Source organism: Muntiacus reevesi, chromosome 4 (genome assembly GCF_963930625.1).
Source record: "Muntiacus reevesi chromosome 4, mMunRee1.1, whole genome shotgun sequence".
Classification (NCBI taxonomy): Eukaryota; Metazoa; Chordata; class Mammalia; order Artiodactyla; family Cervidae; genus Muntiacus; species Muntiacus reevesi.
Window position 1 is genome coordinate 110,101,464 of NC_089252.1, and position 14,453 is coordinate 110,115,916.

The 14,453-nt window shown below is 48.8% G+C and overlaps 1 protein-coding gene across 2 annotated transcripts; it reads left to right on the forward strand.

The window, feature by feature from the left end:
* The first annotated feature begins 1,085 nt into the window (after positions 1-1,085).
* ELP6 (elongator acetyltransferase complex subunit 6) lies at positions 1,086-12,608 on the forward strand. Of its 2 annotated transcripts, none has more exons than XM_065933831.1 (7): positions 1,086-1,250; positions 3,060-3,138; positions 4,167-4,237; positions 6,642-6,760; positions 7,780-7,981; positions 9,873-10,019; positions 11,166-12,607. In XM_065933831.1, the coding sequence occupies exons 1-7, from the start codon at positions 1,197-1,199 to the stop codon at positions 11,292-11,294; spliced, it is 801 nt and encodes a 266-aa protein (XP_065789903.1). In that variant the 5' UTR covers positions 1,086-1,196; the 3' UTR covers positions 11,295-12,607. The 2 variants fall into 2 exon arrangements, with proteins under 2 accessions (XP_065789903.1, XP_065789902.1); XM_065933830.1 differs by lacking the exon at positions 1,086-1,250 and adding an exon at positions 1,291-1,436 and having other exon boundaries at positions 11,166-12,608.
* Positions 12,609-14,453: the final 1,845 nt, after the last annotated feature.

Consider the following 14,453-nt stretch of genomic DNA (forward strand, 5'->3'; position numbering starts at 1 on the left):
TTCCTATGGTTCTTCCATAGCGCCTGTCCAGCTATTTACATTCCCACACAGGCACAGGAGGGAAGATTTCCTTTTCTCTATGCCCCTCTCATATTGATTTTTGTAGATTTTTGCAGGTGGCCATTTCTGTCTGGTTGGAGAAGACACCCAGTTGTCAGTTTCACTTACATTTCTTAAATGATTAGCAATGTGGAGTATGTTATTCTGTGCTTTTGTATTAAACAATGTGAGTGTAGTTTCCTTCTCGCAATTGGATTCTTGAAAGTCAGCTCTGTTTTTTAAAACATTCATTCATTTGTTTGGCTTCCTGACCTGCTTACAGATTTCTCAAGAGGCAGGTCAGGTGGTCTGGTATTCCCATCTCTTTCAGAATTTTCCAGTTTATTGTGATCCACACAGTCAAAGGCTTTGGCGTAGTCAATAAAGCAGAAATAGATGTTTTTCTGGTACTCTCTTGCTTTTTCCATGATCCAGAATGCTGATAAACTGATATGTGAACAAAGACCTGAAGGAAGTGGCGTGTTTTTTTTTAACAGCTGCAGTCCAGGGAGAGGAAACAGTGCAAAAATCTCAAGGAGAAGCATGCAGGGCGTGTTCCAACCCTACTTGGTCAGTGACCCTACCTGATAACCTGTTTTATTCCAAAACCTACCCCCATCCCATCGTTATTCCTTTATCCAGTTTCATTCCCCCCCCTCCCAACACAGAATTTTTCAATTTATTATTCCATGTTTATTACGTCTGTTCTCTGTTTTGTGCGAGAGCGGGCGTCTTCGCCTGTCTGGTTCGCCGGTGCAGCCAGAGCCTTTAGTAGCGTGGGGCACACCCCAGGAGCTTGAAAGGAGGCTCTGGGATGGGAAGAACGCACGGTCGAGGGAAGGAAGAAGAGACCCGACCTCCTGATGCCTTGGTCGGGGGAAACCCTCTGCGAGTGCAAGGAAGGTAAGAAACCCGCACAGCTCAGTGCCCAGGTTCCCGGGCCTGGTGCGCATGCGCCCAGGTCTCTGCGCATGCGCCGAGAGCGTCCCGCTCCGATCCGCGTGTTTCATTGGCTGCGGCCGGCGCCTAAGCAGAGGAATTGCGCATGCGCACTCCTCCCGCGTGGTCCTGTGTGGTGGGTTTTGCTCTCCAGCCTCCGCTGTATCGGCGGCAGCTCATCTTCCCATCCGGGACCCCCGTGCGTTCTGGAGCTCGGAATGTTCCCAGAACTCAATAACCTTCTCAACACCACCCCTGAAGGGGCGGAGCAGGTAAGAGGTCGTAAGGTCGGGGAGGAGGTTGGATTCTGGGAGCGCGGCGGAAGACCGCACACCCGGATGAAGCGCACGCGGACCTGTGGGAAATCACGTGACGTCCGTGGCCCGGGGGCGCTTGGGAGTTGTAGTCCGCAGAGGGCCCGCCCCCGAGGTTGGGCTGGACACTTAGGCCTGCGCAAGGTGGGCATCCTGAGCGTTTTCGAAGGTCTCGTGCGCCCTTGAATGACCACCGGAAGCACGTTGTACCTTTGGGTTGGACTTAAGTGTACAGGCGACCCTTGTGCGTGTTCAGCGTGGTGGGAGTCCCAGCGCCCAAACAGAGGTTGGTGGTGGTAGTTTAGTCGCTCTGTCGTGTCCGACTCTTTGCGACCCCATGGACCGTAGCCCGCCAATCTCCTCTGTCCGTGGGATTCTCCAGGGAAGAATACTGGACTGGATTACCATTCCCTTCTCCAGGGAATCTTCCTGACGCAGGGATGGAACTGCGTCTCCCGCGTCTCCTCCCTTAACGGGCGGATTCTTGACCACTGAGCCACCTGGAAACCAACCCCCCCCACCCCGCCCCCCACCACAAGGGAGCAACTTCTTAGCGAACTTAAGCCCCCTTTGTCCTGGGAGCACTCGGCAGGTTTCAGCGAACGCTTCTGCTCGTCTTCCTCCTCATGTTTTTGAACAGTGCTCTCTGAAGCTGCTCGCTGCCAACGTTTGATTGCGCAAGCCCGCCTTTGGCATCACAGCCTTCCTACTCTGTTTTCTTCGCTCTCTCCTTCCCACGGTCTAGAGCATCTCAAAAATGTTCTTGCGTTAGGCCGAGGGTTGCCTCTCCTAGGAACATAGGTGATTTATTTCATAACTCCTGTCTTTCTGATGAAATGGTAAGCTCGTCCAGGCGGCCAAGACACTTAGTGTGTAATTCCTTTTTGTTACTCCATACTCCCAGGCAAATAGTTTTCAGTAAATCCTTGTGCATTTTAGCTGCCCCGCAGTTTTTCTCTGCCCAAGCCTCCAGATGGCGCTGCTTACCTTGCCAGTTACTACTAGTACCTCCAAAGTCCAAACCCAGGGCCCCAGTGAGGGATAGAAGTGGGTACCCGGAAATGACAGCGCCAGGGGTAACCTCAGAGTCTGCTAGTGTAGTCTTTCATATTTTATGAGAGGAAAAAATATCGCGACATCAGAAAGAGAGATGACCTTCCCTGTCATTGACTGGAGCAGGACAGCCAGACCCTGCAAAGGCCATCTTCAGAGGTTTTTCCAGGGCTCTACACAATGAGAGCCCTGCCTGACGCAGTTTCCAAGGCCACTGGGAAGAGGACTTTGATCCTGGCTGTCTCTTGGAACAACTGCTTTCTCCTGCTCCCCTGCCTATGGGACAGAATTGGCATGAGGATTAGAGTTAGGGAGAAGGTTGGATCAGTTGACTTTTTAGAAGACTCCTTGCAATCTGGAAAGTCAGTGATTTTTGTTGGGTTCTGATGGTAAAATCTTACTTTGTTCAGGATTTAATTCTTTCCAAGACTGGAGAGGAGTGAGGAAAAGAAGAGATTTTATTCTCCATTGTCTGGGGAAGATGATGGCTTGAGATATGCTTGCCCAAAATAAGTGCGTTTAATACAGATCACCTTCATTGTTGATTTCTCTATAATTTTTACCTATTTTCTTTTTCTGGTTAAATACACAAACACACACATATGAGTCTCCACGTATAGAAATTTAAGAGTAGACACAATCCACTAGATTTTGACACTCAGTTGACCTCTTTCCAGGGAGTCTAATACATCTTTTTGTGCTCTTAACTTTTAGGGGAAGCTGACTCTACTCTGTGATGCCAAGACTGATGGCAGTTTCCTTGTGCACCACTTTCTCTCCTTCTACCTCAAAGGTATAAGACTATAGAAAAAGAAAATCCAAGGCCAGGGGGTAAAAAAAAAAGAGGCCTGTTTCAGGTAGCCCTAGAAATAGTATTAACTAGCCAGACCTTTGGTGTTTGGGTAACCAGATGGCTATTTGTTAGGTAATGGGATTACTGGACCATCTTGTTCCCACCCGTTCTATGCCAGAGACTGCCATGTATTCGCTATATCCAGTATTGCCTTACACTTCTCCACCCCATGTGTAGGCACTGACTCCCTTAGGGCCTTGTGTGGCCTCTTCATTTAGTTGATCCTTGGTTCTTGGGTAGTTTGAAGTCTCTAGGCACTCAACCCATTACCACTTTGCCCTGGCAGTAGATGCTTTCAAAGGAACAGAGAGGGGAAAAAAAGAAACAGCTCTGCAGTTCACACATGGAAATCGATTAGAAGAAAACAGCCAAATTAAAAAAAAAAAAAAGACTTACTGATTCTCCTTGAGTCCCCACTGAGCCAGGCCAGGATACAAGGTTGACCTTTGGCACTCTGAGTTGTAAGAATTTACAGCTTTGAAAATGATTTTCCTTTCTAGATGATGTTATTGTCAGCTTATATACAGAGTAAGAGCATCTACAGATAAGTTATTAGAATTAATTAAGTTCATAAGGTAGCTAGAGTTTCTTTGTGTTCTTCTTATATCCTCTTGGGTGTTAGACTAGTTTAAAAATTCAGTTGCATCTCTGTAACCAACAACAAGTAGTTAGAAAAATACAGCTGTTTTAAAACTATAATGATTTTCAGGGGAACAAACTAAGGTTCCAAGTGATACATCTCACAGGTAAAGTACATCTCAGAATCAATGAAATAAGATAAAATTATCAATATAAGGTATAATTATTAATATGAAAAAAGTACATCTTCAAATCAAGTTGAGTATGTCAGGTTGCAAGGCGTGGGTTCTCTAGATCTGCCTCAGTTCTTTTGTTTCCAGAGGCAAGAAGTATCTGAGACTGGTTGTAAATAGAGACTTGGTTAAAAATCAGTTTATTTTGTTTTCCAGCTAATTGTAAAGTCTGCTTTGTGGCCCTCGTCCAGTCCTTCAGTCACTATAATATCGTGGGGCAGAAGCTGGTAAGTATTTTAGACCTCTGTGATGAGATCCCTGAGTGAGTGTGTGTGCCAGGCATATGTATGCTGTCAGGCTGGGCTTCCCTGTTTGGGTTGTAGAGAACTTAGAAAGGGACGGTCTAAGGAAATCACGGGATCCTAACCCTTTATCTCAAGGGTGAGGGCAGCCTCTCTGCGTGTTTCATTCATTTGTCAAGTGTTTAGAACCAGACCTGTTATGGATTAAATCAAACCCTTCTCTACCGAGCCTGGACGGTTAAGGTTTCTTCCTTCTCAGTGTGAACGTTAATCTTGTCCCCAGCGGGTTAGTGATCACAGCTTGGTCCACTGCCCAGCTGAGCGCCTCCCACTGCCGCTCCTTTAGCCGAGGGCTTTTGTCACGTGCCCCGCACCTCATCTTGGTTTGCCCCTCATCTTACTAAATGCAGCCAAGCGAGAGTAAGATGGCTGAGAGGCTGGTGACCCTCCTGGCGCCTCACCTGGCACATTACTTGTGACCTGTGACCAGGTGAATTTCTGGGGCTCTTGTTGTTACATGTTTTTGGTTTTTGGTTTAAGTCAGACTCAGAGCGGGAGAAAACCAGGCTACCCATCAGCAGTGATCTTTGAAATGACAGCCTTACTGTCAGTCCTCTACTCTGATGGGGGAAACCAGTGAGAGGGCAAGAGGGGGAAGGCCCTTTCTTTCCCATCCTTTGCAGGGAAGGGAGAAGTTCCCATGCTAGAGGTCAGAGCACGAACTCAGGGAGCACAGTTGTGCCAGGAACACAGGTTGCATTCCAGGTTGGTGAGGCATGCATGTGGCCCTGGCATCTGTGAGCTAGGATGAGAAAGGTGTGTATTCTTATATCCGGTTTGGCTGCTTTTCCTGTTACCTTTGACTCACCAGCATGGCAGGAATGACTGCACAGCTCTGGGTGTGCCAGGCACTAGAGCGTGAGATTCCGTCCTCTTGTGTAGTATTGTTCTTACATCAGTACAATAGTAATGAGTAAGAGCAGAGGAGACGGCCAGGAGTCCTTCTGTCTGCCTGGCCTGCAGTTGGTGCTGTTGGTGCACAGTGAACACCAGCGTATGACTGAGTGATCAAGGCCTGGTCTGGGGACACGAGGAATCTAAGGAGTTCTGTGTCACCTGCTAATTCTGCGGAACTGCAGGTTGCGTGTCTGGACAGTGTCACCATCACGGGGTGTTTGTTGAAATGCAGATTCCCAGACCCTGCCCCTAAGACTTCTAGTTCTGGAGCTCTGGAGTGGGACCCAGAGATCTGCATTTTAATCAGGTATCTCAGGAGATTCTTTTTTTTTTTTTTTTTTCTATTTTTTAATTTTTGGTTATGTTGGATCTTCATTGCTGCGGGTACTTTTTCTCTTACTGCGGTGCATGTGCTTCTCATTGCAGTGGGTTCACTTGTTGGGAAGCACGGGCTCTAGGGCGTGTGGGCTTCATTAGTTCCAGTTCCCAGGCTCTAGGGCACAGGCTCCACAGTTAAGCACGGGCTTAATTGCTCTCGACACATGTGGGATCCTCCCAGATCAGGGATCAAACCCGTATCTCCTGTGTTAGCAGGCGGATCTTTACCACTCAGCCACCAGGGAAGCCCTCAGGAGATTCTTAATTGTGCGGTTCATGAAGACCCATGTTACGGAGCGCTCGGTGAGAACAGGGGTTGACCAGCCACAGTCTGCACCCCTTGTTTTCTGTACGTGAAGTTCTACTGGAGCACAGCCACCCCCATTTGTGTCTGAGAGGTCTGTGGCTGCTAGGAGAGCAGAGTTGAGCTGTTGCAACAGAGGCTGTCACCCCACCACCAGCTTACTATTTACTTTCTGTTTTTAAATGTATTTTATTTTGTAACTACATGTCCTTAAAAAGGCAACTTTATATTACTGTGGTAAAGTAAAAAGCAGTACTAGGTAAAAAATAAGTATATAAGCAAAAGGAAGCAAGTTTTTAAAAAAATGTGACAAGTAGAGACTTCCCTGGTGGTCCAGTGGCTAAGACTTTGTGTCCCCAATGAAAGGGGCCCAGGTTCAATCCTGGTTAGGGAACTAGACCCCACATGCCACAGCGAAAGACCCTGCGTGCGTAACTAAGACCCAGTGCAGCCAAATAAGAAAAGAAAAAGTAAAAAAAAAAAAATTTTTTTTTTTTTTTTAAAATGTGAGAAGTACATGTAAGTACACATCTGACAATAGAACAGGGGCTGTGTGTGAGGAACACCCAGGGGAGACAAGACCTGGGCTCCCATGTCGGCCAGCCAGACGCACGTCTGCGGGGTTCCAGACGGGCCTGGAGCCCTCCCAGGAGCTGGAGTCCTGGCGTCATGAGCCCCTTGGTGCCAAGTTCACTCTGATGCGGCCCCCGCCAGCCCTGAACTCACTCTCCTCTCTGTGGTCGGGTGCAGGGTGTCAGCCTGACCACAGCGCGGGAACGCGGGCAGCTGGTGGTCCTCGAGGGTCTCAAGTCCGCGGTGGACGTCTTCTTCCGGCCTCGGGAGGAGCCGCACCCCCTGCAGTTCCTCAGGTCAGTCAGCCCGCCGCCCAGCCCAGAGCACACCCGGCAGGTGGGCCCCGCCCTGGGTCTCCGTGTGACCCCCCTTCTCTCTCTCCGGTGAGTGGGAGGGCAGAACCGGCTGCACAAGGCAGGCGCTCCCCGGGTGTCACGGCATCACTCAAGGTCCTCGCCTCTGCCAGAGGCTGTGTGCCTGTCCTGGAAGCTGTAGAAACCTAAGGAACCCACGAAGATGGGAGATCCTGCATGCTGCAACTAAGACCCAGCATGGCCAAATCAATAAATAATGTTAAAAAAAAAAGGAAAAAAAGGCCAAGTGTGTGGCCTGTGTGTGTGGCCTTGCGCATAGCCTATCCCGTCTCTGAAGCCGGGTGTCTTTGACCGGGTGGGCCTGGTCTCCCCCTGAGCCCAGATTACATAGAGAGCATCATTCTACCTGCTTTTAACAGGGTTCGGCCCTGGAGTGGGGGGCCGTGAGGCCGGGACCTGTGCCCCAGGTCCTGATTTCTGAGCCCACCTCCGCACCCCCTCATTGCTGGGAGACTGCTGCTGCAGTCACTGGGGAGGCGGAGGTAGCGGGGCCAGCTGTACCCGCTGGCGTAGCAGTAGGTCGGGCCTGGTCCGAACACAAGCACGCAGGCTGCCGCTCGGCACTCGGACGCGTGAACTGCTTCTGAGCTTTCATCCTCAGCTTTGACCTCCCAGGAAGGCCTCTGCCTTTAAAGCAGAGGCCTTAGGCCCGTGGACTGAGAGGCTGTGTGGGCTTCGGGGAGGGTTTATTTCTGTGTCCCCGCGTTTCTAGCACAGTGCTCTGTACCCAGCAGGCCTCAGGGAATAGCTGAACTGAAGTAAACATGCCCGTGGGAGCGTGCCTCTTCTCTCCAGGCAGCTCATGCGCCCCTTGGTGCCAAGCACTGGACCCACTTCCTTCCCTCCCCATCCCCCGCCAGCCCCATCCCTCCGTGGTGCTGGTTGCCTCTTGAGCATCTGGAGAGCACATGAGCTCTCCGTGACTTCTGTCCTGTGCCCAGGGAGGCCAGCGCCGGGGATCTGCAGCCGCTGTACGCGTTTGTGCGGGACGCCCTGGAGCCCGTGGACGGTGCGGAGGCCGCCTGGAGGTGCCCAGTGCTGCTGGTGGACGACCTCAGCGTGCTGCTGAGCCTGGGCGCGGGGCCGGTGGCGGTGCTGGACTTCGTCCACTACTGCAGGGCCACTGTGTGCCGGGAATGGAAGGTAATCAGGGGCTGCACCCCGAGTTCTTGCCGTGAACCCCACGGCCCGCTTGCTGGCAGTTAGCTCTTCTGTCTGATGGCTTGGGGCTTTTTCTTTACTCTGGCAGCCCCAGAAATCTTCACTCCATGCAGCCTGCACTCTGCTACCTGCCATTACTAAAAAGTAAGACCCTGAAATCTGAAAGGTGCCTGGCCCTCTCTCTAGTGGGGTTGGCCACGTGGGGTACTGCGTCTGTCCCCGCTCTGCCACACGGCAGCATTGCTCTGAGTGTGTTTTGAAGGTCAGTTAAGATAATAGATATAAAACTGCTTTAAGGATTTTGAGGTGAAGGGACTTTCCTGACAGTCCAGTGGTTAAGATTCTGTGATTCCACTGCAGGGGGCACAGGGTCAATCCCTGGTCAGAGAACTGTGATCCCACATGCCACATAGCATGTCCAAAAACAAAAACAACAATATGAAAATTGTGAGGTGCCATGCAGGGATAGGGTATAACCTTCGTTGCGAAGTTACGAGGCAAAAATAGAGACTTTGCCGTAATAGAGATTTTACAAAACAGTAACGCCTGTGGTACCCACCTCCCAGGAACCAGACTGCAAGAGTTAAGTGAGGGTGAGCTTGCGGACATCAGCTGAGCATGTGTCCCACAGGGCCAGGCTGGGCACAGAGGAGTGGGAAGGGGGGGAAGTGGGTTAGTCAGGGAGTGTGGATCCAGCGGTGCCTGCCACACACCTCCTGCGTGGAAGGTCCTGCCTGGAAGCTGGATTTAGCGGACCTTCTCAGGCCGTCCTGGCTACGGTTGCAGGGCCAGGCAGCAGGGTGATGGGGAGAGAGCGGGAGGAGGGGGACATGTAAGGGGCCTGGAGGACACAGTTCAGCGGGGCTGGGGGAGGAGTGAAGCAGGCAGTCAGCCTGTGCAGCTGAGCCTGCTGTGTGGCCCTCTGCGCTGTGTTCAGTCACTCAGTCGTGTCCGACTCTGTGTGACCCCATGGAGTGCAGCCCGCCAGGCTCCTCTGTTCATGGGATTCTCCAGGCAAGAATACTGGAGTGGGTAGCTCTTCCCTTGTCCTGGGGAATCTTCCCAATCCAGGGATCGAACCCAGGTCTCCCACATCGCGGGTGGATTCTTTACCACCTGAGCCACGGGGGAGCCTAAGAATACTGGAGTCGGAAGCATATCCCTTCTCCAGGGGATCTTCCTGACCCAGGAATTGAACCGGGGTCTCCGGCATTGCAGGTGGATTCTTTACCAGCTGAGCTACCAGGGAAGCCCCATGTGGCCCACTACCAACTTCTTTTTGTAAAAACACTTATTTTAATTGAGAAAGTAAAACTTGGTAATAGTTTAATATTAAAATTTTAATATTTTTATATTATAAAGTTTTAAAATATTTTAATTAAAGTTTTAATATTAAAATAGCTTATTAAAAAAAGAAGGTATAAACAGTATAAAGTCTACTTTAACAAAAAGTAAATCTCTCCTTCTCTCCCTTATATGTCCTTCCAGAGTGTCTGAGCAGTCATAAACTCATTTGTATGTACGCTTGTCTCCCTGCTTTTTTTTTCATGTTCCGATTTAACCCACCATCCACACAGTTTGGTACTTCTTTTCATTTACTAACACACAGTGTGTGTTTTGCTGTCCACCGCCGCCAAAACAGAACGCACTGATCTGCTTTATTCTTTTTCACGACTGGATGCTCTTCCTTGCTTGCAGACGAACCGAGCTGGACATCCAGGTCGGACGTGCTGGTGCAGCTGTCCCAGCAGACGGTTGCAGGCCCAGGCCCCCGAGCCCAGGCCCGTGAGAGGGCGTGAGGGGCAGTGGAGGCTCCCAGAGACCCGTGTGTCTTGAGCCTGGCATCCCTCCATCAGCCTCCATCTTGTTGCAGGGAAACATCGTGGCCCTTGTACACGACAGTGGAGATGCCGAGGACGAGGAGAGTGACGTCCTGCTGAATGGCCTTAGTCACCAGAGCCACCTGATCCTGCGGGCTGAGGGCCTGGCCACCGGCTTCTGCAAGGACGTGCATGGGCAGGTGTGTGGGGCCTGGCTTATCGGGAGCTGCTCGCCTCCTCTGCACGCCCCACTGCCCATGGGACAGTGTTGGGCCTTGGGGTAGTCAACTGGGATATGCCCTCAGGTGGGAGGGAGGCCTCGGAAGCTGTGTGAATGCAGATCAGAGTCCGCTCCAGGGGTTCTCGGCCCAGTGCACCAAGGCAGGTTTTGCACAGTGGTCATTTGCAGCCATAGGGGAGCTCCTGGAGAGGAGACAACTGTCCGGCTATTTCCTGGGGAAGGCAGTAAAGAGTGGAATTCCACCGCAGGATCACAGCACGCTCTCTGTATTCAGGCCAATGCAATTCCTTTTCAAATGGAGACTTGGGAGGCTGTTCTCCTGGCTGGCATTATTGCCATCCCCCAACCCTTCCGCAGGGATGTTTGGAGTACTTAGGGGGAAGTGCGGAGTCCTGCCTGTGCCTGGAAGGGAGGTCAGGTTCTCCCCATGCCCAGGGGCTGCCATGGTTCTCTGCCTTCCGAAACTTCTCTTTTGGGATCACCCCAAAGCCTTTGCCACCTCTTCCAGTTAACTTCGTGTTGACCACTTTTGACCCATTAAAGGTGGGTGGGGGTTTTGACCCAGAGTCATTCAGAGTCAGGTATGGAAAACAGAGCATCCGAGCAAGCTCAGAGAGGCTGTGCTGGTGGTACGCCAGGCATACCCCAAGGAGACCCTTCCCCTGGCAGCGCGGGGCTCTGAAGCCGCTCAGCCCTGGAGAGCGTTGTAGTCACTCAGGACAAATGTCCAGTCTTCTGAGCCTCGGAATTGAGTGTGCTCATTCTAGTGCATTGGCCTTCCAAGTTCATCTAGCCCAAAAGTATAAAACCATGCTCAAAGAAAAGACCAAAGGGGAATACACAAAAGTACTTTCATGGTGTTTCTCTGGATGAGTGTTTTCTACTTTTTGTCTTTCATGTTTTCCATGATGAGCAAATATTACTATTGAAATGGAGGGGAAATCTCTATTTTTAGGTGATGGGTAGTAAGCTGTGTTTCAGAAGTCGGTCCCATTATCGCGTCGCACCTGACCTCAGCTGAAGGTCACCGAGGAGGCAGACAGGGTTCACACTGGAGCGGGTACTTGGGGGCCTCTCCTCTTTCATTCTTCTCTTTGTCACTTAGCTGAGGATCCTGTGGAGAAGACCACTGCAGCCCACCGCCCACCGGGATCGGAGCCTCACGTACCAGTACAAGATCCAGGACAAGAGCGTGTCCTTTTTCGCCAAAGGAATGTCTCCTGCTGTTCTGTGACCTGATTTAGGGGTGGCTGAAGCTACCTGGGTGGAAGTGTTTTTTGGTGGTGAAAGATAAAGCAACCAAGCAGAAATGGGGTCCTTTGGAGCCTTCTCGTACATAACGCTTTAGCCCCAACTCCCCATTTTTGGTTGTGGTGACTTTCAAAGCCGGAGTGGGTGTGAACGTGCCAGCCAGGAGGCAGTCCTGGATGGCAGGTGTCCAGGGTGACATCTAGGATAAGCGTGGCTGGTACACAGTGAGCTCCCGCCTCATGGCTTCCCATGGACGGTCACGTTTACTTTTCACCTTCATCCTGCAGGGATATTTTCTTCTTCTTCAGTCCAGTGAGGAAGCAGGCTTCGAGGGGTTTGGAAGCATGCTCAGCAACATAGAGCAGGCTACAGATTAGGAGATTAGACTACAGATTGCCAGTTGACCCTCATGGAAACCAGAGGCAGGCTGCGCCCAGTTCAAAGGTTAGCTCCCCCTATTTCTGTGGTCACTGGGTACCTGGCCCTCATGCCATTGAGGCCAAGCCATCAAGGCCCTGGGCTTGGCCACACGGGGGCCCCATGGGGCACAGGTTTGCTTGGCCTTGGTGAGGCTGGGAACGAATGTTCTTGCTGCCAGGCAGGCGAGGACCTTGGGGAGGAGCCAGTGCCTCGTGCTCCTGTGAAGACTGAAGGCAGGGAGCTCCCGCCCAGCATCCTGTGATCCACTTGCCACGCTCAGCCCCTCAGTCGAGGTCGCCTCAGCCTGTTCTCTTAAAATGGGTACATTCTATTGTGTGTACGTTATGCTACGAAGAATTCAACCTTAAAAAATAAATGAAAAAGATAACACTGCTTTGCAGGGACTAAGGAAATTTTCATTACTAGTGTTTACTTTTAACTTACTGTTAACATTTTTGAGCTTTGTAAAGGGGAACAGATTATCGCCCTGCTCAAGTCGTGCTGACTATTGTGTAGGTTTTTCCATTGACACAGTAGCTGCTTTTCTTCTCAAAATACGGCATTTGCTAGAATATTTTAAAATTACGAGTGTAAGTCACTTAAAGTAGTTATTAAAGAGATTCTTTTATTAATACGTCAGTATTTATACACGCTTCATATGAGCTGCAGTTCTGAGTGGGTAAGGCACTGCAGGACACTTTTTACATGATATGCTATTTCTTTACTTGGTTTATTTATTTATTTTTTTTAATTTTTTTTTTATTAGTTGGAGGCTAATTACTTCACAACATTTCAGTGGGTCTTGTCATACATTGACATGAATCAGCCATAGAGTTACACGTATTCCCCATCCCGATCCCCCCTCCCACCTCCCTCTCCACCCGACTTGGTTTATACATATTTTCAGTAAACTTTTAATGTTTAATGGCTACTTAACATTTTATGGTGTCATTAATTTCTAATTTGCATAGCGATTCTCTGGGCATGTGGGTTTTGATTTTTGTAATTATAAATTATGCTGTTGTGAATTTTCTATACTATGCCGGTCTGGGGATTGGGGCAGGTACTTGTTTCCTTAGAACATTCATCCATTCAGCATATATTGAGCACCTTCTGAGGGTGTGGGGCTTCCCTGGTGACTCAGATGACAAAGAATCTGCCTGCAATGTAGGAGACCCGGGTTTGATCCCTGGGTCGGGAAGATCCTCTGGAGAAGGGAATGGCAACCCACTCCAGTATTCTTGCCTGGGAAATTCCATGGACAGAGGAGCCTGGCAGGCTACAGTCCATGGGGTCGCAAAGAGTTGGATATGACTGAGCGACTGACACTTTCTGAGGGTGTGACAATGACAAAATAGGTCTCTGCCCTCCTGGAACTGACATTCCAGGGGAGGAAACAGATAGTCAACAGAATTGAGAATTAAGGGATGTTCATAGACCATGATCAGTGCTCTAAATAAAGCAGAGAGGAGGCCTACGAGGGTAAGGAAATGATGACATTTGAGAGCCTTCTGCCTGAAGTGGAATTTATGATTGAAAGCATGGGCCGGCCCTCACCTGTCATCAAGTCATTCCATTCTGGATGATGGCACCAGTTAACAGTGACCTGTTGGTTTCCTCCACCAGCATCAGGTTAAAGAGAAGATATAATTTTCTGAATTTTCCCATGTGTATAGGATCTATTTCTCACCCTTAATCATTTACCATTTAAAAACTGGTGTCAACCTTATTTTTTATTCTTTGTAATATTGGGGGAAGTAAGATTTTATCATTGTCTTTGTGTATGTTTTTCTACATTCTGGTTTTTAGAAAATAACCTTCAGAAACATTTTTTTAATATTCAGATACACATCAATTCAAGAAATATTTTTCAAACACCTATTTTATATAAGGGTTTAATACCTTATAGGTATTAAGGTATTAATAGGTAATAGGTAATACCTTACAGGTATTAAGGGTTTAGTACCTGCTGTACTTGAATGGGCATAGAAAATAGGAACTAAATGTGATGCAGTGGAGAAGGTAACAAGGCCCATCAAGACAGTTCAAGTAATGTGAGGCTTATAGGCTGATGGTCACAGGAAAGAGCAATTATTTACCCTCACTTTTTTTTTTTTAAATTGAGGGGGCAGAGAATCAGGGAGGAATTTATGGAACCAGTACTATTTGAACAGGACCTTGGAATGTTCTATTTTTTTATGATAGTATGTTAATTCTTCAGAATTCAGAAATGTATATTTCTTCCTTGCTGAAATGAAGGTGCTATTCTTTGTTTTTTTTACTACTTTAAAATATCAATAGTTTTAAAAATATGCTTAAAATTTAGACTTGTTTAGAATTTCTTATAGTGTTGTAATTTGTCTTCATGCTCTTAATGTCTTCATGCTATTAATAATTTGTCTTAATTTGTCTTCATGCTATTAATAAATAACCCAACAGTATTTACTAAGAAGTAATGTTCTTTTCTCTTTGTGTAGTTCTGGTTTGTTTATGTGTGAAGTTCATAGATGAACCTCTCTGAAATTTGTCTTTAGTAACTATTGAAAGGTTAGCGTATGTCAGTATCAAGATTCTTCATTATTGGGAATTCCCTGGTGATCCAGTCATTAAGACTTGGGGTTCCCTGCTGTGGACCCAGGTTCAATTCCTGGTCAGGGAACTAAAATCCCACAAGCTGTTTGGTGAGGCAAAAAAGAAAAAGTCTTCACTTAAAGGATATTAT